General features: G+C 38.1%; 2 protein-coding genes across 4 annotated transcripts; both read right to left on the bottom strand.

The window, feature by feature from the left end:
* Window positions 1-403: 403 nt before the first annotated feature.
* LOC136254523 (peroxisomal acyl-coenzyme A oxidase 1-like) lies at window positions 404-9,545 on the bottom strand. Of its 3 annotated transcripts, none has more exons than XR_010700543.1 (3): window positions 9,490-9,543; window positions 6,214-6,465; window positions 404-739 (listed from the first exon to the last, which is right to left on the bottom strand). XR_010700543.1 is itself a non-coding variant. In XM_066047243.1 (2 exons), exon 2 carries the CDS (start codon window positions 9,276-9,278, stop codon window positions 7,299-7,301), a length of 1,980 nt encoding a protein of 659 aa, XP_065903315.1. In that variant the 5' UTR covers window positions 9,279-9,433; window positions 9,490-9,545; the 3' UTR covers window positions 7,246-7,298. The 3 variants fall into 3 exon arrangements, 1 of the variants encoding a protein (XP_065903315.1); XR_010700542.1 differs by having other exon boundaries at window positions 6,214-6,515; XM_066047243.1 differs by lacking the exons at window positions 404-739; window positions 6,214-6,465 and adding an exon at window positions 7,246-9,433 and having other exon boundaries at window positions 9,490-9,545.
* A 2,944-nt stretch (window positions 9,546-12,489) lies between these two features.
* LOC136254525 (zinc transporter ZupT-like) lies at window positions 12,490-23,643 on the bottom strand. Its single transcript, XM_066047246.1, has 3 exons — window positions 23,429-23,643; window positions 17,114-17,791; window positions 12,490-13,097 (listed from the first exon to the last, which is right to left on the bottom strand). The coding sequence occupies exons 2-3, from the start codon at window positions 17,783-17,785 to the stop codon at window positions 12,576-12,578; spliced, it is 1,194 nt and encodes a 397-aa protein (XP_065903318.1). The 5' UTR covers window positions 17,786-17,791; window positions 23,429-23,643; the 3' UTR covers window positions 12,490-12,575.
* Between the last annotated feature and the right edge of the window lie 1,079 nt (window positions 23,644-24,722).

Genomic DNA, 24,722 nt, shown 5'->3' on the forward strand with positions numbered 1-24,722 from the left:
TAATATAACTATGAAAACAGGTAATATAACTCAAGTTACTTTACTTACAAATGTAACTCGTTACCTAAGTAATATAGTTACTGTAACAAATCTAATATTATTACAAGTAACGAAGTTACTAATCTCGTTAGTAATCCACTGAGTAACGCCTAGCCACAACGAAGTAATGAAGCCTACTGAATGAAGCTTATTCGCCAGCTTCTTACTTATAACCAAGATTTGCACATTGTCCAACAACACAATCATGTCACGTGATAAGGTGGTAGTTTCACACGTGACAGCTTAAGGCTGTGGACACAAAGTAATTTAATATGTAATATTATTATAGTTACTTTATTTTATGGGTAATATCAAGAGTTCATAATATATATACTATATATATTATGAACTCTTGGTAATATGTAACTGTAACTAAATAGTTCAGTTGCAAGTAATATGTAATATGTAACTAGTTACATATTATATACATATGAAGTTTGCTTTCAATAATCTTGAACAGATCTTTATGGCCTGCGTGATCTTTTTCATTCTTTAGTGCCTGAGTAAACTTCTTTATGACATTTCCCTTACTGGCTTTTGTCAAAATCTCATTGAGCGAGAGTATCCTCTTCTGGTGATGTCATTGTACTCAGATTGAGTTAATATCCCTTGTCTCATCAAGTGTGGTGAAAGAGAATCAAATTTCTGGACTTCTGTTCACGTAGACTGCGTATAAATTTGACAGTAGGACTAGAAGGATCTATAAAATGACAAATATTATGAATTCATTGTTCAGCTCATACTTCAGTAGTTTACAATAGATCAATATTTTGCCATGCTAGTGATTATGCATTGTGTGTGACCCATTTAGCAGAAACCCTTTGTTGCATAATTCTAAGTATGCAGGAAATTTTTGAAAGGTTAAATTTATTTTTAAAAATTGAAAATATAGCAATGCATTTTTGAAAATATTTTGATCAGAAATAGCTAGCTAGCTACAAGGGCCAATATTTTATCTTAGTTCTAGGTGATAATAAAGTATAAACAAAGTTTGAGTGTTTGTTTTCTACTATAATACCAGTTTAATAGCTAGCTATAGCTATAGACCTCAGTATAGCTAAGCTGGAAAGGCAAACACGATTCAATTTCACAAGTGACACCATGAGTCTTGAAGCCTAGGAGGAAATTGTTATTCTAGTCTGAGTGAAAATAGCTGGAAGAGATAAGAAAGCCAACCAACTGATCTCCAGGCTGTTCAGTTGGATTAACAGAACAACACGAACTAAATGCAATTCTACCAAAGTCAGATGAGTATTTATCAATAAAAATGTATGTTTCACTGAACAATCAATGTTGCCATTGTCATTATAAAACTTAATACATATAGCACAAACCCTTCTAGTTGTGCAGCATAGTAAAGTGGATCTCTTTCATAAAATATTTTTTAAAACTTCCAATCAAGCACTCCTTTTCAAAAATTTAACCTTTTGAGAATTCTGCACTATACAGTATTCAGAAAAAAAATTAAATGCGGTGAAATATAAAGCTTAAATTAATAAAACCTATATCCAGCTACCATTGTGGTTACTAGGGCTGAGCGATTGTGACACTTTGCTACTTCACGATTGTAGGATGCAACATATTACGATTATGATAACTATCACGGTGTTATAACTCACATGCATCAGCATCATGCATGTACAACTTTGTATGAGTACAACCTGTTTGACACGATTAAGGCCATAGGCAGTTAAAGTTTAATACGAACAGTATAATAAATAATAGTATCCTTAAAATTCAATGATTTCTAACAGGTAAGCTTTAAACTATGCAGTAAGATTTGTTCACACAATGAACTGTATCAGGATTGTTTTCTAGATCGTGTTCTTCCACGACAGTATGTGCCACCATTTTGAATATACTAATATAAATTTGCATGTGATGTTACAACATCACGATTATTTATACCACATATCAACATCACAATGTTCAGAGACAATCACAATTAATCCCACAATCGATATAATCTCCCAGTCCTAGTAGTTACTTGTACTGTACATGAAAAAAAATCTTTTGTTTTGTTTCTAAGGACATTTGACTCGGATACATGTATGTAACAGTTAAATGGCTATACCCCTTAGGCTCTATTGTCTATCAAACAGGCTAGCTTTACTTTGGACTCATTACATGAGATGGAAATCTAAACACCAGTCACAAAAAAGTCAATTAGGAAAAAAAATAGAAACGGTAGCTTTCAGTACTTTAGCTCAACAAAAATTACTTAACAAACATCATGAAGAGAGCCTCTTTACTCATTGACTCATTCCACTGTTCCAGTGCTTCAGCATTACAACTCCCTTCTTTGTTTAAGCTTATAGCTACCTCGCAACATCATCACTATGCAGTGATTCCTCCTGCATGGCTAGGATTGTCACTTATGACTGTCCATGGGCCAATTTCCAACACAAGACTAAATGAATGCACATGCAAATAACAAACCCAATAGTATGTTACTATTTCCCCATGCTATGGTGTTGATGATGTTTTGAGATACCATCACGGCCTTATTGTCACACTAAGAACTTGTACGTTTTATCCTGGTTTTATTAACGATTAATTTATTGTAGGTTGGAGACCTAGCAAGAGGATCTTTAAAAGCTGAGGTGTTCAAAACACAAAGATCAGAGATCATGGTCTCTAACCAATTTAGAAAATGGAAATGGTGAAGAGTTGTCCAAATTAATATAACTGATGCAAGTACTATCTCAAGGGGCTGGTCTCCAAGCAAATTCTCAAAACCTACAATCATTGAATCTAGCAATTGTAAATTGTCGTAGTGTTGTAAATAAATGTCCTGAGCTTGAAACCCTACTCCATGTACAAAAGTTAGACCTCCTCATGGGAACAGAGTCCTACTTAGACGAAAAAATTATGTCCTCAGAAATTTTTCCCCCACATTACACTGTTTATCGAAACGACAGAAATCGACATGGTGGCGGTGTATTCATTCTAATTAGAAATGAGATCCCATCTTCTCTGTTACATGTTTCTACATCAGTCGAACAAGTTTGGGTGCATATCCATATGAAACACAAGCAAAGCATCATAGTGGGTTCAGTCTACTGTCCTCCAAACTCTTCTACAACTATCCTAGATGAATTAGAAAATACCATCAACGACATCAGAAATGCCCATCCAACAGCAAGAATATTTCTTGGTGGTGACTTTAATGCTTCTGGAATTGATTGGCAATGTAAATCATTAACAGAATCATATGTACCTGTATCCTTTAGGGAGAAACTCCTTTCAATTACAGAAGATCTTCATTTCGAACAGTTGGTTACCACACCTACAAGGGGTACAAACATTTTAGACTTATTCTTTGCTAGCCACCCAGATCTAGTGACATCCTGCCAAACTACCCCTGGCATCAGCGACCATAATGCAGTTGTAGCGGATATCTCCACTCAGGTTAAATTAGTAAAGAAACCTCCTAGAGAAATCTTCCTATATCATAAAGCAAACTGGGACCTTATACGAGAAAGAATGTTAGACATCTATGAGAGATATTTTGAACTAAACTCTACCACCCAGAGAAGTGTGAACGAAAATTGGGAATATATTTATGAGAAATGCTCACAACTAATACAAGAGATGGTACCCAAGAAAACTATTGGTAGTAAGTTCCACCTACCCTGGATGAATGCTGCACTAAAACGACTGATCAAGAAGAAACAGCGAACTTATAATCGTGCAAAGAAATACCAACGTACAGAGGATTGGGATGAATATAAAAGACTACAACATCAAACTAAATGTATGACGCGTCAACAGCACAATCAATATCTATCTAATATTTCAAACCCTGAATCTGGTAATAACAAAATGAAACGTTTTTGGCATTATATTAAAAGTAAACGTCAAGACAATATCGAAATTGGCGCCTTAAAGGACCAAGCAGAGAATATAATTACTGACCCACTAGAGAAAGCAGAGATCCTAAACAACCAGTTTAAATCTGTATTTACCTCCGAGGACACTAGTTGTATTCCAGATAAGGGTAATTCTCCCTATCCATCCATCCCAGACATTCACATTACACTAAATGGTGTGAGAAACCTTCTTGCTGAGTGCGATACAACTAAATCCCCGGGTCCTGACAACATACATGCTGCATTTTTGAAACAAGTTGCTTCTGAAATAGCTCCTCTACTGACACATCTCTTCAATCAATCATTAAGAATTGGCACTGTGCCTGACTCCTGGAAACAAGCTAATGTAACCCCAATATATAAGAAGGGTGATAAGACTGATCCCAGAAACTATCGCCCAGTGTCTCTTACATCTTTGGTCTGTAAAACATTAGAACACATTTTAGTTAGTCAAATAATGAAACACCTCGAGTCAAACAACATATTAACTGATGTACAATATGGATTTAGATCAAAGCGATCATGTGAAGCCCAGCTATTTCTTGCAGTTGATGATTTTGCCAGAGCAGTTGATAACAAAGTTCAGGTTGATGTGGCTATCTTAGATTTTGCAAAAGCTTTTGATAAAGTTGCCCATGCTAGGCTAGCTCACAAACTGAATTTCTATGGTATAAGAGGTGAATTGTTACAGTGGCTACAATCGTTTCTTACAAATCGTACACAAAAAGTAATCATTGATGGTAGGCAGTCTTCACCTTGCAGTGTAACATCAGGTGTACCACAAGGATCAGTGCTCGGTCCAGTGTTGTTTCTGATATATATAAATGATATTGTAACTAACATCCACAGTCAGTTGAGACTTTTTGCAGATGATTGTTTAGTTTATCGTCCTATCTACTCACCCGAAGATCATAAGATACTCCAAAGTGATCTTGACACATTATCATCATGGGCTGATATTTGGCAAATGGAATTTAATGTTTCAAAATGTTGCATCATGCAGATATCTACACTACATTCTGCTAGTGAGTTCTCCTATACAATGTACAAAATCCCCTTAGAAGTTGTTGAGAGACATCACTATTTGGGAGTACTTTTAGATAACAAGTTGTCATGGACCCCTCACATAAATTCAGTGTGCAATAAAGCTAATCGTCTACTGGGATTTTTGCGAAGAACTCTCCACCATTGTCCACCTCACTTAAAAGAACATGCATATAAACAGATTGTCTTGCCATCTATTGAATACTGCTCTTCTATCTGGGATCCACATCAACAATCACTCATTCACAAGTTAGAGATGATACAACATCGTGCTGCACGTTTCGTGTTAAATAGACCTTGGAGAAGGAATCATAGGGACAGTATAACTGAAATGTTAGTGGAATTAAAATGGCCAACACTGGAAGATCGTAGGAAACAGGCACGTCTGATGCTGTTGTTTAAGTTTGTAAACAAATTAATTTATGTTCCAAATCAGTATCTGCCAGTGTTATCTCCTGCAACAAGTACCAGGGCAAACCATCCCTTGAAGCTATTACAGTTGTATGCCAGAACAAATCGATATAGTAACTCTTTCTTACCAAGATCAATACCAGACTGGAACAATTTAGATATGGAAGATCTTGACAATATAGACTTACTTACTTTCAAAAACCATTTGCAAAATGCATAGACACTAAAATTTTGTTTTTGTACATTAGCGATTTACCCAATGGGTTTTGCTAATCAATAATAATAAATAAATAAATAAATACAATAATGAAAATTCCAATATTTACTAAGTGCAGAGCGGGACAATGGGCATGGCAGGAGGTGGTGAATACAGGCTGGCTGGGGAGAGGTGTGAGTACTGGTAACTATTAAGTGAACTGGCCATGGATGAGGTGTAGAGCAGGGGAGGGGGTGTTGTTGCCGAAGGTGTGGAAATTGTGCTGTACAAGCTTGATTGACAAAAGGTAATTGATAATGGGCAGAACAGTTGTCACAAGTTGTTGTCTATTAGGTATTTATACCAAGCATGGTTTCATATACGGACCACACCCATGTTACAGATAGCTGCAAAATAACCATTCTACAAGGAAGCTTACCCATCTAGGTGTTTGGTACAGTCCATATACAGTTTAGTTCACTCTATATTAAAGTTATTGTCACTTAATGATGAAAGTGTATTATGTACTATGTCTTTAATAGGTAACTAGTGACCTACTGGGCTTGTAGACATAACTACTAGTGCTGAAGGTGACTTCCAAAATACAACACATAGTGCAGAGTTGTATGTGGCTTTTGCCAAATGTAATACCTTTATTTTCCCTATTTTTTTCAATTGCTTTGGTCAAGTCAGAATATCCAGATAAGGCCTTTTTCATGCAAGTTTCTCCAGTTAGCTTTTCTGATTCCTTGTCCCTTTGCACCTCTCTTTCTCCAAGTAGTCAATGCAAAAAGGAATGCTCTTTGATCTTTACCTTCGAAACCATCTACCATGCTTGATATTGTTTCCAGAGCAGTTTGAGGTATACTCAAGCATATCCCAATCTTCATCCAATCAGCATAACTATAGCAATGTAGAAAAATCCCCCATGGTGGGCAATGCAGTGTCAAACCCTGTAGATTACAACAATTAATTGTGATCACATTACAAATAAGGTAGTAATTAGTATACACAACTCATAACACAGCAAAAATAGTGTTCCAATACTACATATTCTAACCCCGTCTTTATTCAGTATTGGAACAACTATTTTAAAAAACTCCTTATAACGAGACAAAACGAGCCTTAAATCTATAAATGACTCTAATGTTATTCACTATCGGGGGTTGTGGCCTGTTTTTGTTTGAGCCAAGATAGAATATTTGGACTATTAGTTCCAACACCTAAACATAGACGGAACAAATACGGTCAATATTTGTGTATGAATTATGCTGTGTAATTTACTTTCAATCATATCCTTCTACATATATGACCGGATTATCAGCCTTAATAATGTCACATTTTACAACTCAAATATTTATGATCAAAATGAGGCATTCCAAACTACCAATCAGGTTTACAATGATTGGAATCATTAGTCAGTATCCTGAATTACGACAAATTCTGTGAAATATTTTAACAGGTGCACAAGTGCTTTAATGGTGACACAACAAAGTAGCTCTAGATTTCATTTCACATGTAACATTACAACTGATTTTCCAAAATCCAGTCACATATATTAGCAGTTACCATGTAAGAAACCTGATGACACCACAATTACACGGAGAACATGCATGCGCGTCTCCAAATTGTCATGTGACTATGTTAATACACATGACACCCATATGCATGCATTACATACACTTGAAATAACATTGGTAATTCAAATTCATAAAAAGGCAAGTCTAAGGCACACACTACAGTTTTGCATTTGGTGGTTTGATGAGTTTCTTTAGATACTGATGATAAGCAGGATGTACTTCTGACTTGTTCCGAGGACTCTTCAATGCCCACTGATACAAGTGGTTGTACACATCTCCATCATATCGACCTGCCACTGAGCAAAGTAGTTCATCCTTGTAGTCAAATGCATCTACTAGTGGTACGGCTTCTTGTCTGATTAACACCAGCAACTTGTATACTTGGTCTTGTACCATATCAATCTGATTGGAGCTCATGTAACCATCCAGTTGAAATTCTCCACCAATCTCAGCTATTCTATGAAGCGCAAATAAGTTGCAAAGTGCTGTCAAGATTTTCTGATTGTTGGCAGAGGCTGTGGCTGAGTTTATGGCAGTCAAAAACATCTGTAGTACTGATAAATGGCAATGTGCTCTGGCAGCTCTTACCCACTCCACAGAAGCTAAATTCCATGCAGTCATTTCATCTTCTCCTTTAGCCAATGCAGCTCCAGTCATGTGGTTAGCTCGAGACACCAAACGCATAGCACGTTGACGATATGCTTCTACTAGTGTGTCTGCATCTAATACATGATCAAGCTTACGAGGGGTCCAGGTCTTTTGAGGAGGATAGTCTGATGCCAGGTACTTCACATCTTGTGACAGCTGAGATTGTGGTAGTCGCTGTGAATACAACTTGCGTAAGAATCTAGCAGTCTGCAGGTACAGTACTGTGTTTTCTCCCTCATAAGTTTGTGCAGGGAGTGTGGTCATGTACACATATGGGATACCACTGGCTAAGGAATAGCCCATTCCTCCACATGCAAGCCTACAGATCTCCATGCCATGACAAGCCATTTCTGATGAGAAAGCCTTCAAACCTGCACTAGTTGCATGTAGTACTGGAAGTGACGTGAGAACTCCTTTGCTTATCTCACTTGTCGATGACAAATAAAACTGCTTCATTAAACTTCCAGCCATTCTTAATGCATAAGCATTGGCAATTTGTGGGAGCAACTTGTGTTGCTGGGTGACATAGTCTAAAATCTTTACCTCTGGGCCATCTGGCTTAGCCGGTGTCTGTCTTCTAATTATTGAATATCTAGTAGCAATGGTAACAGCACGTGACAGACCATCTGCAGAAAGTGACACTATGCCAGTTCGTATCAACATCATAGTTCCATAAGATAGCCTTTCATGGGATGGTTTAGTATAAGTACCATCAGGATCTACCTTGGCGTGACCCATCAACATATTATCACGTGGAATACGCACATTGTTCATCTTCAGAAAACCATTGTCTATCCCAAAAGAGCCAAACTTTGGTCCAATGTCACCTAAAGTTATTCCTGGTAATGGTTTATGATTCTCCAAGTCCCTCAGTGGCACAATAAAGTGATGGATACCATAATCTTTGTCCTTGATGATGAGTCTTGCAATCACCACTGCATGTGTAGACGTGTGTCCTAGTCCACCAGGCCACCATTTTAGGGAGGTCAACGTTGGACTGTTTAGCACAAACTCCTGAGTAGTGGAGTCATATGTTGCGGTAGTTTCCAAACCTCTGATGTAAGTTCCATGCCCCATCTCAGTTTGACCATATGCTCCAATAATTTCCAGTTTCTTAGCAACATCAAGCCACTGTGCCTTCTGCTTCTCATTAGCTTGACCTTCCAAATTCGGAACGAACATATCAAAATGAACAGATACTGGCAGAACAGTATTTAGTGCTCGCCTGAGGTAACGAGTTTGTACTGGATCTGGTTTTAGTTGATTGATTTTCTTTGTAAAGTGAACAGCCTTTTCCGTATCACGCATAAACTGTTCTTCTGTTGACAAGTAGTACGTGTCCTCATTATTAAATACAGGATCTGAGAATACTATGGCTTCGGTTTCTCGCCTTATCTTTGTTACAGAAGCTCCTCCATCTAGTATATTGGTCAGTTGTTCCACGTCAAGGCTACTTCTACTGCGTTCTTGCGATAATTCCGATGCCATTTTTATCAGCACGAAAGGTCACAGAGGTGTATATCTATGATATAATCTATGGTCACACTAGTCTCCCCAGCCGGGCTCGCGCTAATGGTGTTTGCGGCTGGGCAGAGACTACATCTTATTTTTTGGTGTACCCATAATCTTTATCTATCTAATATCTATGCGGTAATTAAGCTTTAACAATATACACATATAATATATTTACAAACCATACTTGCTGAAGCTGATGCATATTTGTGCCGGCAAAGAAACCAGAGACACGAGCAAGCTCGCGAGCAAGACAAAGTACGCGCTAAAATTGTCACGTGATTCCATTAAAGTAACGAATTTATTAGAATGTCCCCAGCCGCCCACTCGCTCGATCGCGTGGGCGGATGGGGACAAGACTACAGCTAGTGCATGTCAAGGTTCATGCCTTTCCTCTTTTTGTGCATGTGTGCATGAACACTGTATTTTTATGCCGGCGAGGATTGCTCGGTAGCTAGCTACCTAGTACGAAGTTATTACATTCCTTTCGTCGTGCTATAGATTATCTACCCACCCTTAGTTTTTCTGTTTTATCCTTTAATGCTAGTTGTATGGAATCAAGGTGATTGCCCGTATGATATTAAACTATCGGAGGGTACAAAACTGAAGTTGACTATAAAGTGGGGATTGAGTTCCACAGTTTAATTGTTGATTATTATTTTTTTTTACATTAAGATACTAAGACAATGATGATATAAATAAACAATTAAACAGTGGGCAGAGAGGCAAACTCTGCCCAGTCGGACTCAGTCCTGGGATGATGGTATTGTTGCCATTACAGAAGCAGCATTGCCACGTTGAACATCAATGGCAACCTTCTGAATCAAAAATTGGGTGGCCCTATTATCACCAGACTGTTCCATCACCCGGGAACCTATCCGCCTCGCTAATGAGCGTGCACATGATCCCCAAGCATCCAAGGTCTCAACACATAAAGGGGAGAAGTGAAATGATGGAATCAGAGAAGAATACTTTCTGCACTTAGCTGACTCTGCAGAGTTTGCCAGCCGGCTGGCACCACTTGCAGAAGTAGATAAATTAGATGGGGCTAGGGTGTCTGAACAGGTAAAATCCCAGAGCAAGGGTAAGCCCCGTGACCAAGGAATCAATGACATGCCATCTGGCCTCCTACCATTACGACACACACCGACTGGCAGGAACACCTCCAGACACCAGAGCACGACGAATAGTTTCATTCACTGCAGCGTGCCGAGAAATACGGCCTCCACTACGCCTGCAAGACAAACTGTGAGTTCCAAAAACATCAACTTTACTGCCACAAACACACGTATGTTCGACAACGATGGGAACACCGAGACGTAGGCCAAGAGCAATCCTCAAAGATTCATTGTCCAGCTTAGTGCACAAGGAAGGTACAGGCATAGATTATATCTATGGTACAGGTAGAGCACCAAGCCACGCACCAGACTCTGAGGAGGAAACTGACAATAGACGAGCCTTTGTTCTAGCATCAGAGGCAGAGTCCAAAAGAGATGAATAATGGTGTTCGTAAAGCAGTTCGTCCCAACTATGTTGATAATGTCTGCGGTCTTCAGGGGGCATAGGAAATTCAGCAGACCATTGTCGATGGAAAAAAGAAATTTAAAACTAGTTGTTAATGCTGCATCAAATATCTACACCTGCGTGGCGGTTTCCCCACTCTTAATATACTGTACTGAGTTGGTTGTGACTGCTCTATTATAACATCTAAATCATTTCTGTCATCTATGACTTACCAGAAGCTGAAGACAGAGAGTCTGTCTGTTTTAGCTTTGCTCAAAACTGCGTATGATCTTGAAACCCCAATTAATAGAGTTATTATTAACGTTTTACAGTGACCAGCACTGAAGGTCTGACAGCAACTTGTGCTGCAGCCTTAGGTTAGGATTACCTAACCTAGTTACAAGGACTCAGACTTAAACAATGACTTATAGCAAATAAGGTGTAACAGAAAAGGGACCAAAGTAAGGAAAAAATTCCTCCAGCTCCAGGATTCGAACTGCAGGTCACCGAAGTTGTACATATGGGAAGAAGGGTTGAAAACAAGCACAGACCTTTGTTAGTATGCTTTAAGTCTGCTGATGACAAGGCTATTGTTGTTTCCTGTGCATACTTATTACGTTGTCACAATCAGTTTAAAAGGGTTCTTATGACAGCATAATCATGAGACCCTCACACACCACTGCATGGACAGATGTAATTGTTTGATTCTGTATAACTATAGTACATACTTTATGGATGTGCAGGTGCAAGCCTTTATCCTTACAAATATTATAATATGATTTGATGAGTTTTATTAATTTTAGCTACTTGTCGCTAGAAGAGAATTAAAGTCACAAGATCTCATCCCACTCCCTGTTTCAAGCTATTAAAGCATCATTGATTTAATTCACAAGCAAACTGAGGTTTCCAGGAATTGCAATGAGTGAAATGGATAACCATGTGTGAGATAACAAACAAATGTGCAGTGCATCTCATGTATAATGCACAAGTTCAGGTGTCGGCATATAGCACCATGACTGATTGTCGGGACTTGTCATAACACACCATTTACACATTGTTTCAGCTGTATTTAGCATACTTTTGTATGTTGAAAATGACTCTTTAGGCCATGTCAGCTTACTTAGCTGTTTCACAGGTCTGACCAACCCATAGGTTAAAGAAATTAAAAGTTTAACAAGTAAAAATTGAATTGATAACTCGAGTGCAAGCCACATCCGCATGCTCCTTATAATACATTTAACTACTGTTCAGTTCAGTTTCAAATTTCACACCATAGCTACTGTATTGCCTTGAATTGTGGCCTGGGCATTTACTTCATTTAATTACTTTTCACCCATCCAAAGCTGTAGGTTAATAAGTTTTCTTTTGTCTTCAGTTGGTGTTAAGTGATGTCTGTGTTATCAGAGTGTCCTTTTATCTATTCCCCTCTACGTAGAACTCATACCGTTGAGGCTCTCAAATTTTGTAACTGCTCATTTTAGAAATAGACTTAAAAGTTGTGAAAAACTTTGTATTACGTACACTGATATTCTAGGCTCTCCAACCCAAGATTAGTGCTGAAGCATATGTAACTAGCCACAACATCCAGTGCCCATTACTGTTTAGAAATCTTTTATCATCACCCAGTGGTGTTTAGTGCTGGAATGAGCAAGGCATATCACTAAATGCCATGTTGACTAATGGATTACTGTAATAATAATATCATGTAAATGCAGTATGTACATGGAACTGGGGCACTAGCCATGCAATAAAATTCACTGTAATACTGTATCAGTACAAAAATAATAGTAAACTAGATGCCATTATAGCCATCCCTATTATCAGGGAGACAGGAACTAAATGACGTGTCTTATCTTGAGAATACTTGTAGGCAGTTGGTAACAGTTCCATTAGTGATATGTACACCATCATTCCTGCTACAAGGCCAAACAATACTCCATATACAACTGAGCCAAACAACTCTTTAAAAATCAGCCAGCCAAGTAAGGCCCCGATTGGTTCTGAAATTCCAGAAAGGAATGACCACCACAGAGCCTTCAGTTTACTACCAGTAGCAAAGTACACTGGCATAGCAACACACACACCTTCAGGAACGTTATGCATGGCTATTGCTATAGCTAGTGCTGCTCCCAGTGATGGAGATGAAAGGGTGGCCACAAATGTTGCAATTCCCTCAGGAAAGTTGTGTATCCCAATTGCCAGACATGTCAGCAGTCCCATCTTACGAAGACTATTCGTGCTGTGCTCTTGTTTGTTATCAGCAGTGTTTTCCTTGATAGATCCCTTCTCCAACTAAAAGATAAACAACATGTAACAAGTGATGCATAAGTTACTCTAATATACTGTAGGTTTATAGAGCGCCCTGATTGTTAGTAGGATGTAAACTGGTATACAAAATAATGGTTGATGGAAGTGCTGAAACAATTATTTGGTTATTTGACTATTTAGTCGGTATGACACTATTTGATTCATTACCACACTATTCAAATAATTGTTAGCACTTTGTACACTGTATTCAGATGGAAAAGCCAGCTTGAAACATAAGATTGTGAATGAAATAATGTATCTATGCTGTACAAATTCTATTTTAGAAAAGATAAAAATAGCTCTTAGGTTTTACCTTACTCCCTATTCAGTCATTTTGTTCACAACTATTCGAATAGTAAAAATTGCTATTCATTTCAGCACTACTTGATAGCATACATACTTGAATAGTATTTCATACAGGGGTACAGTACCACCTTTGGGTCACATATAGGTGGATGCAAATTATGGGAAGTTATGGTCACCAGGAGCACATCGAATCCTATGGACAAGGCAGCATATAACTTCGTAAACAGCAAAATTCAAACATGGCTGCCATGTACTATAATAAGTAACTTATAAAATTTCCAAATTAGGATATTATGCGAAGGTGCATGCTCGAGTACGTCACATTTCAATGCAACAAAACAAAGCTATGGAAATGAAGTTCAATGGCATGAAGGAGGAATAGTAGCACAGGCTTAGCAGGATAGTCTTCCTACAGTCACTAATCATGTGAAATTACTCTGCTTGACTATTCCAAGCTTTACCTTCGACTCAACAATCTTCCTATGGACTACTATGCACAGATTATCAGTTCAGCCTTCCTGTGGTGCAGTTCTTTATTCTTAAAGTGTAACAGCTACCGTTTTCAGAAGATCTGGGTAAGGATATTCTAACACAAATAGCAGTTCTTATACGCGCAGTTATATGGCTTCTTGTAATTTTATGAAATAGTATAGAGAGGCTTTGTAGTGAGCAAAAGGCTTTTTATTGCATTGTATTTGCCATGCAAACTATTGGTAGCGATATCAGTTCTCAGAGCATTTGTACAGATTACCGATATGGTAGAAATTGCCATATCAGCAGCTGATCCGATCACCGATCCGATTATCGGTACATCTCTAGTAGCAGCCCATCCAGTGTATCTCTGTTGTGCGCAAGAATGATGTAATCAATTATATACATAGTAACATCGGACACCATGTTTGAATTTTGCCCATGGTATTGGTAGTGTACATGCTCCCTTGTCCATAGGGTCCGAATGAGCTCCAGACCATGTTTTCCCTTTATTTATGTGGTGATTGTTTGCCATCCCAATACAATTGTAAAACCCCCTCCTCTAGCATATTTTAACTAGAGGTGCACTGATATGGAAATTTTCCAATATTCCGATAACTAATATATTGGCTACAAAAGTTACTGATTCTGATACCTATATCTGAACATAAAGGTTTTCAGTATGGACACTACAATAAATGTTTAAAAAATGTGGCAAAAAACTTAATCCTTAAAGCCACAAAAAGCTTTACAAAACGCATATGCACCACATCCGCATAGTGGCTACTGATACTGATTGATCGATAACTCGTACAGTATATGGAAGGCCACACGGACTTGAAATCAAGATTTTCGGAATGCTGACATCACAAAGAATAAAATGGTGTCCAAGTTTTACTGATTTTGATGCTCCTTCGCCAAGTTATGACGGTTTAAACACAGGGATGTAAATTCGCATACAGTTTTAGAGAAGAAGCAATCTTTGAGGTTTGTAAACACTGTAGACTCTAGTCGTGTGGAAGGTGTTTCTGTCAATGTACAAGTTGATATGGCCCACTGTGGCACGGTTCAAGCAGCGTTGCTTTCAGCAAGTCCCTCAAGATTAGTCACCTTGTTATCATCTTCACTAGCGAAGCGTTAGAGTGAGCTGATGGCCAATTGAGGACAGATTTTCAATTTAAACTAGACGAAGAAGATCGTGAAACACAAGGAGAAACAGTACTAACTGTTTTATTATTGACATCTGTAAGTATATAACACTTTGTTATGAAAACAGTTGTTGGTTAAACTTCATGCATTTTTCATGCGTTTTCTATTTTGCCACATATGCGCCTTTAAGGGTTAAAAGGTGGTCACTAAAACCTACATGTATGTAAAGAAAAAAAAAGAATTGTGAAAAAGGTAGTGATAAAAAGGTCTGTAAAAAAGAAAAAGTATGACTTGAACCCTGGCCATGAAAACCTTTGCAACTTAAGACTCATGCTTTAACTATAGTGCTACCAAGTCAACCATGGAATGCCTTTGACAATTATAGTACCTATGTGTAATATCTGCTCTTATCCGCTAAAAAGATCAGATTCGATTGTGGGATTGGCTGTCTTCATTATTGTCTGTGATGCTTTCTAACCGATCCTAGGCAAGGCAAGAAGCAAGGACACTTTACTTCAGTGCTTTCTAACATTTCATGACAAGGGAAGTCATATTTCTACAATATATCCTATACTTCAGCTGATTCTGCTGACCCGAGTGGGCACTATTTAGACTCTCTGAATTCAAACTGCAACTAAATGTCTACAAAGAATGCTACATCTCCAAGTAAGCAGAGAGGTATTGACAGGAAAAGGCATGCTAATTTTACCCCACCAAATTCTAAGCAGCAAAAGGACAAGAACAAAGAAACTGTAACTGAACCAGAGGATATATGTGCTGTGTGTGACGAGCCAATCTTAGAATGGTCAGAAACTAGTGATGGACAGGAGGCTATATTTTGCGAAGGCCGTTGTAATGCCTGGATGCACCGTAAATGCAGTGGACTATCTTCAACCTTATTTGATATCCTTAGTAATGAATCGAAAGAACCTTACCGCTGTTGTCACTGCATTTTTACACATCAAAGAGATGAAATTAACATCCTAAAACAACTTGTTGAGTCTTTGACTGAAAAAATTTCTAGCTTGGAATCCAACAACTCTATCACATCCAACTCAACTTCCAAAACTCCGAATTTAATAGAAGCTAACCACTCCATCACAACTTCTGAAACTCCAATAAGTAATCATAATCACCTTTGTACTCCTTCCTCAGGTCTTGTTGAACCTCCCAAGGCAAAATCTGATAAACTGTTTAATGTGGTCATGTATGGAATTAAAGAATCCCAACCAAACAGTTCACGAGCCACTAGACTAAAACATGACATGGAAGCCATGCAAAATGTGCTTACTAATATTGATCCTGCTCTCTCTAAGTCATCTATTAGGGATTTCCATCGACTAGGAAAATACAATACCTCCAATCCAAAACCCAGACCTATATTAATTAAATTTCTTCGCACTTTTGATGCAACATCTGTCTTATCTAAAAGATCCTCAGTACCAAGACCAATTCTAATCAAACCTGTCATGACCAGAGAAGAAAGAGCAATCGAAGCAGTCTATCTGAGAACAAGGTGGCAATTAGCTCAGAATGGCACTGACAAGAATTTTGTCAGGCTAAGAGGAAACAACATTTATGTCAACAAGAGTCTCTTTGGCACAATTGAAAGGTCCAGCAGCACAGAATCATATGTAATGACTCCTATTACTACCAATGATCATTAAGTTATTAACTTTGACGATAAGAGCAACTGTACATGTTACTTAACTTCTTTCTCAAGAATTTATCAATTACAGCCACCCACCTTCAATCTAAACTCTCCTTAGCAACTGTACGTATGTATGTATGTATGTAAATAAATATGTAAATAAGTAACATAGGGTAATGTACAAGGCTGTTGGTACAAGTTACCTTCAGGCCTTTGGTGTGTTTACACCATAAAGTTTTAAATAAAATAAATAAATTAGTCAACTTTTTATTGATACCGATATCAATACTGGTGCACCTCTAATTTTAATCACCAAGATTTCCCAATGGAGCATCCAACTGTCAGTGCTGATACTGTACTGAATGTGATCTAGTTAACCTTATCCCCACCATTTGGTAAACATGTAACTAAACACAATACACACCTTGTCAAGCATTTCGGCATAAGATGCTCTTCTAACCATCTTTGGCTCACTATTCTCCGTGTTATCACCAGGTGTATTTCTCAGTTCTTCACAAGCAAAATTAGTGATAGACGGTAACTCATCAGAAATCATAACATCAGATTTATCCTTACTGATAGTTGATGACGTAGAGTTAGTTTCAGGTAGTACACATGAAGGGCAATTTGATTCAGTTACGTCCACGGTTCCTTTATTTGTTGAGGAATTCTTATACCAACTGGAATTACAACAGTATAAAAACCCACAGTCCAACTTTATGAGAAATTTTGTCAGTAAGTCAAGCACTATTGTTAATAGAATTCCACCGAAAAAGCTAGCAACTGCAACTAGGTCATAATGCTCTGGTATTTCACAGCAAAAGTACTGGTTGGATTTAGTCAGTATTTCAGTGAAGGACACATACAACATCACACCAGCAGCCAGGGCTAAACTACAAGCTAGCCATTGTTTACTGGTTCTCTTCACACAAGGAATAAATGGGAGAAAACTGCCGAGAAGTGTGGCCAGTCCAGCAGCAATAGTGAGACCAAATGCAAGACCCACATTATCACCTCCTTGATCATCACACAGCTCAGGAAGTGGACAATCGTCTTTTGTATAGTTCAGGATAGTAGTAGTGTTTGACATATCCATTATGACCTATAGAAAACACATGCATAAGAACGTAGAGCCATGAGACTATACTGTATCAGTGGAAATCACACCAACAACAATATACATGTAGTTTCAATACAATAAGTATACGAAACTGCAGGATACAGTAATTTGATCCATAAAAAAGTTGATGTGCTTCTTCGTATAAGTTAGTAAGTTACAAACAAAGTAAGTATGCCTTTAACGTATTAGTGTCAGTGGCGGATCTAGGATTTTTAAAAGGGGGTTTCTGAAAGTTGGTATAGCTATAAGGCATCTGATGACATTTCTCCAGAAACTTTGTGATTTTAGAAGCTCTGAGATCAGATTTTAGGCTACTTTAATAAATCCAATGTTTTAAACTGTAAATACTATAGCTAACTATAGGGCAAAGGTGGTGACTATAAGCTGTAGCTTTGATTGCTCTATTAGAGTAGTTACTTGACTGCTCTATTATAGGGTCTGTAATCCGAAGAATCAACTTTTACAAATTGATCCCCCTACCATTGTGGGATGTTCATTGTAGTATCCCATTGCTAGATCCACCATGAAACCGGAGACACAATTGTTGTCTTCACAGAAATATCGATTTCAGTATTTCGCAAGATGCTAATTTTGTTTTTAAAAATTTGTGCTCCGCACAAAGGAGCGGACAAAACTTGTTACTTAGCTAGATATTATCTAGAGTTATTGTGTAGTTAAAAAGTACGTACAGTAATAAGCAAATGATTCACTGGGTTCCCGGTACAGGGGTACAGGGTTGCTTTCTTTCAAAAATCAGAAAACAAAACACAATTTTTCAAATTCAAACTGCCCTACCTGGAGCCAAGACAAGAAAAGCCAACTTTTCCTCATAGTGATGTGGTAAGGTTGGATGCATAGTTTGTCTACGCTGTTAGTCTGGAAAGGATCTGAGACTTCTCACCATCTGGTGAAGAACGTCAAAATTTTCAGTCGTCATTCCACAGGATTCTCTCAATGGTGCCAAAGTCCTTTCCAGTACTTCTGATGTGACACTGGTCACCTAATTTTGTTTAGAATGATGATAAATTATGGTCCACAAGTTTGGTAGTATTAGCAGTTGGTGTTTCTGTGATTTCGTACGATGCAGTATACCAGCAGCTCGCCAGGAGCTCCTCCCAGCTCGAATCGAAAATGAAAGATTTTGTGCTTTTTTTGGTCTGTTTTGGGATATTTTGCAATATAATGGTGATGTAGGGTGATCTAGTAAATATTTGAAGCTGCTGTGGAGCATGAGAGGTGAAGTCAAATTTGGACAATTTAGCTTGCTGCTGTGGTGCATTGCTTAGAGTGAGGCGTGGAATCTGTGCATGAAATAATAATTGATAACCGCTGCTACCGAACATCCAGAGACATCTTTTGCCATAGTTTTAGTCAATAAGTAATGATTGTTGTGGCTGTAGAAGCACTGGAAATGGCTAGAGAGTGCGACACAATTCTTTAATGCTGTAGAAAATTTTGACACTTGTCACCCAGATCATAGATTATCGATAATCTATGCCCAGATGGTGAGAAGTCTCGGATCTTTTCCAAACTAACAGAATAGACAGACTATACACCCAACCATATCGAAACACTATGAAGAAGCGTTGGCTTCTCTTGCCGTGGGTGGTAGGGCAGTTTGAAATCGAAAATTTATATTTCTTTGTCTGTTTTTTCAAAGAAAGCAGCCCTGTGCCGGTCACTCAGCAAATAATTTGCTTATTACTGTGCGTACTTATTATCTACAAAACTCTGGATATGATCTGGCTAAGTAGCAAGTTTCATCCGGTCCTTTGTGTGGAGCACGAAATTCTAAAAATAAATTTTGCATCTCGTGATATACTAAGAATGATATTTCTGTGAAGACAACAATCGTGTCTCCGGTTTCATGGTGGATCTAGCAATGGGGATACTACAATGAACATTCCACAATGGTAGGGGGATTGATTTGTAAAAGTTGATTTTTCGGATTGCGGACCCTATCTATTAGAGTATCTCGATCGTTTTTAATGCAGTGGGAGATGAAAAGTGAAGTGTTGCTGAGGGTTTAATAGTAGTGTAGCACCGACATGAATTTTTTTTCACATTTACCGATTATTTGCCTATTCCTGTAACCGATATGCAGATATTTACCAATATTTTTCAATTCTTCAGAACAGGGGAGGAGGAGCAGAAAATCACCTAAAGTTTATGTGTATAAACTGCATTTGTAATAATAATGTAATCAATGTTATTAATTGTGTGGGCAGCCGACCTGCAATGTTTTCTACAGTTTTGCCACTAACTCCTTTCATGGAAAAGGAAGCCAAGTAGTTATAAAACATCTAAGCCAGCTTATCAAACAGTGTTTATAATGGGATTCCAGTGTGAAGAGTGATCAACTTATTGCGTGGGCGGCCAATAAGTATACACAGCCTACTATAGCCTTGCAACCATACTTGTGCAAGCAAACAAGCCAAAACAGTTACAAAACAGTTATAGCAAAGTGACAGTCACCACCTTCTTTACTTTCACCTGTTCATTGCCGTCATTAACGATTGATTGTGGGTTTCGATTAATCAGCAAATTATTTCCGCTTCGTAGCCGATACCGATACTTGTAAAATTAGCTAATTCGGCTGTTACCAATAATTCAACCGATTATTGGTGCAACACCATTTAATAGCTATAAATGGTGTCAGTTAAGTACAGCTGCATGCACGTGACAGAAACACAGTGGCATAGTTGTTTGATATGACAAATTGTCAGTACAACAATGTTTATGTATTTAGACTTCCATTGAGCTAAATTCAAAAGGGGGTTTCCAGAAACCCATCTAGACCTGCCACTGAGTGTTTAACTATGAACGAGGGTGGATTCAAGGGGGTTCTTTGGAAGTCCCCACCAAAGCACATTTCAAAAATACATTCAACAAACTGTGGATGATTAATAACATAGCAAAATTTGTGTTCCAGTACTACCTATACTAATTCCGCCTTTAATCAGTATTGAAACTAAAATAATCACTATATATACCGAGACAAAACAGAGCACTGATTCTAATGTCATTCAGTATTGGGACCTGTTTTTGTCTCAGTTTAGTGAACTTCGTAGTTCCAATACTGAAATATAGCACAATATAGGCAGTATTTGTACACGATTTTTGCCGTGTAAAAGTCCAGTGTGTGAACTGGCCACTTGACTTCTGCAACACTGTTATGTCATTATAGTGCCAAATACCCTGCTACTTCAAATTTTATGTACTGACAATAATAAAAGCTATACAGGGAATTTAATACTTCTTGCAATTTCATAAGAAATGCGTAGTGTAAATGCGTACTAGTGTGAATGCGTATGCATGCATGTTTTTATAAGTGATTTATCTGGCGCCACAATAATGGTGGATACCCATATCGTGCCTCAGACTGCTTTATACACAAAAATTTTCTTTAACAGGGTACGTGATAGCATAGGGCTACGTGAACCTTACAAAAAATTATTCAAATTTGATGCATGCACATATTCATACATTAGGGTATGAGACTTTATACCACACTAGAATGACACTCGGCTATGAGAAGTAATTCCTGTCCTTAATCATTGCTATCAGGTACCACTAAAACACTTGCAGCTACTTTTGACATTCAAAACTGATAAATTCTGCTAGCATCATGTGCCATTTGATTGGCACATTATTTTGCATGGTTCACGCAAACCGCTGTATTTCACTTCGAGAATAGCAAAATATAAGAGACACGCATGTACAACCACACTACGCATTTTGCACGAAATTGCAAGTATTCCCTGTAACCAAGGTGCCTTTATCACCACTACTTGTGGAATAGTGAACATTCAATGCTGTTTAGGTTGAAATGCTTCCCTTTAATCTTTGCTGGCATCATTAAGGCTAACAACTAAGTGAGCTATGAACACGTTCTACATATTTCATTTTTCTTACTAGCTTGAGAACAACTGCAAAACTATGACCACTGTTCTTTGAATCTAGTGCACCCCTCCTTATGAAATTCTAGATCTGCCTTAACCAAAAAAGCTATATGTCTTGACACTGCTACATGAAAGTTCAGGCTAATAATTAGAGGTGTACCGATATAAGAAAACTAAACCGATCCGATACCGATACGATATGGATTAATCATTTTCAAACCGATACGATACCGATACGATATACCGATATAACTAAGTGTAGCTATTTATGTTTGAAGAACCACATATGCCATGTTTAACTTTATTTTAGCTACTGAAGAAACTACTGAAGACAGTCTTAAGATTATTGGCTATGCTTGGTTACCCATGGTGGTGTGGCCTCTATTGACAGCTCAGACTATAAGGCACCCACAAATATTTTAATACATGCCCCTGCCAAGATTAGTCCAGATTAGTCCGGATTACTCCGCATTTTAATGGCTTGTAGAGATGGCTGGTTGTTTTATGCCGTGCTCTTGGTTAATCTTTTTGCTGTTTCCCCAGGCTCATCACTGAGTGTTTGTTGTATGATTGTAAGCTTTGTGACAACAAAACAGTAATTATCCACGCACTTAGATGGCTTCGCGTAACGTACTGCTTTTAGACAAGGAAGATAACTACTGTTTCCCGCCCTTGTTAGCTAAATAGTAGGGTTTATAATATGGCTTGATCATTGGACAGTGTCCTCAAGATAGTTCAGTTGTATATCGGTGTATCGTATCGGTTTTTAGCAGCAATATCGGCTCCCACCGATATAGTAGAAATGTCTATATCGGCCACCGATACGATATGTATCGGTATATCGGTACACCTCTACTAATAATCATGACAGGTGTTACGTTATTGGTAAGCAAACCCAGTATGGCATTTGAGTACCAGTCTGAAGAACTTACACACTGTAGAAAACCAGTCAAGTAGGTAAGGAGTGAATAAGATCAGAGCCAAGTCAACTCAAAGCAAAAATGTATACTCAACAAATTAACTTGACAACAATGTGGCAAAGCACTGCTCTAAAGTTAGATCTTCAGTTATCATGCTTTTGTGTGTAAATTCTCTAGATAAAAAAGACCACCACATTTTGCATGCACACAAGCATAGAAAGCCAAGTAATTTTAAGTCAGCTTATAGCAGGCCAGCTTTTGAGGGAATTCATAACTCATCTTTAGGCAGTTACTTTGCTCAAACATGATATGAAGATGGATAAGCCTGTGAAACACTTCCACAGCTGTGGAATTCCTAAAGTGATTCACATCATCTAACAAGTGCAGCATAACAAATAACTACCAGTCAACACAAAGGGAAAATCCACATGAAACACATGAGGTAATTTAATACCCAAACACATGAAATCACCAGTTGTTGTCCAGTACAAAGAGTAGGGTGGATACCTGTGATGTAAACTCTCTTTAGGGAGTATCATATTTACAATGTAACTTATGACTTCAAGTAATGATCCACACATGCATGGGAAAATGTGGTATGGTAACTTTATTAAACCTTAAATGATTCAATATGCAGTGACAAAATATCATTTACTACTAAACTGGTATTCATTTCATGGGAAGCATACTAGCTAGATAAACATAAATTCACATACGAGACGAAATTACTTCACTGCATAACGTACAGACTTAGTGCGCATACACACAGCAGACTTTATTGAATATATGTGCCATACCAGTTTTAAAGACTCGAGGTTCAAACAGGTGAACTACCAGTTGGCGGTTAGGGAGGACGTTGCTGTCGAGCGTTGCTGTCAAACAATTAGTATTAAGAGCGCCTCACTTCAGTTTGATGCCTGTCTAGTGAAATTCCGTCAAACACTGGGTGTTTCATACACATGTCTCACACCGCGGTTTTCATTCAAAACACGTGAAATTGCTTATTGCGTAAAATGTATCGCCCAGCAAAAACGTGACGTCATTCACGTGATCTTAGGGTTTTGAGTTATCCTAAAAGCCAGAGGGGGGGTTTCAGAAACTGGTCAAGGCAAAACTATCATAAACAAATCATTATTTTTATGCAATTAGCCAATCAATGGAGTACATTTTAGGAAGTATCAGAGCATGTAGTCAATTATATATTAGCTATCTACTCTAATAGATCAGTCACATTTTGTATTTTTAGACGGCTTAACCAACACATTAGTCTGGCGCCGCCGCCCCCCCCTTCTCGCAAAACTAGAAGGGGCGGGTGGCACCAGACTAACAACATATTAGCTCCACCTCTCAAATCCTTAGCTTGCTCTTTATACTATGCCAGCAGATTTCAGAAGTACTGAAGCATACTGAGCCTATATATCAATTAAAATGTCAGCTCTAAAGTTATTTGGTGAAAATATTATTACCAGATTTAATTTCAAAACACATAATTTTCAAAAATTTTCTGGGGGAGCATGCCCCTAGGATCCTCCTAGATTTAAGTGTGCATGCAACAGAAATCAAACCTGTCACCAAAATTCCTTTGTAGCTACCTCCAGAATACATGTATTACTCTTGACACTGTTTGCTGCACCGGGCTATGATACCACAATAATCCAAAATTCTCAGACTGCTTTTTTTTTTTTTGTGTGTGTCAGTGTGGGCAGGGGTCTGCATGGTGAAATTTGTCTGATTCAGAGAATGCATGGCTGTAAAGAGGGGCGCGTAATCTATGTCAACATTATGCCATTAATCAGCAGCACAGTGATATCATGATCAGGTGCAGCTGCATGACTATTGTGCCATTTAAATAAACAAAGATACAGTCCATGGAGTACTGGTTCTATACACATCAATTGAATAACAAAACACATATGCAAGGACACACATAATATACACAGAGGAGGAAAGCCTTTAGCTGCCATGCAGGTCACACAGCCCACACCTGTCAACTGGGCAGGTGTGACCTCTATATGGCAACCATGCACACAGCAACAAAAATAGTGTTCTAATACTACCTATTCTAACCCTGTCTTTATTCAGTATTGGAAC

Source organism: Dysidea avara, chromosome 4 (genome assembly GCF_963678975.1).
Source record: "Dysidea avara chromosome 4, odDysAvar1.4, whole genome shotgun sequence".
In the NCBI taxonomy this organism is placed as follows: domain Eukaryota; kingdom Metazoa; phylum Porifera; class Demospongiae; order Dictyoceratida; family Dysideidae; genus Dysidea; species Dysidea avara.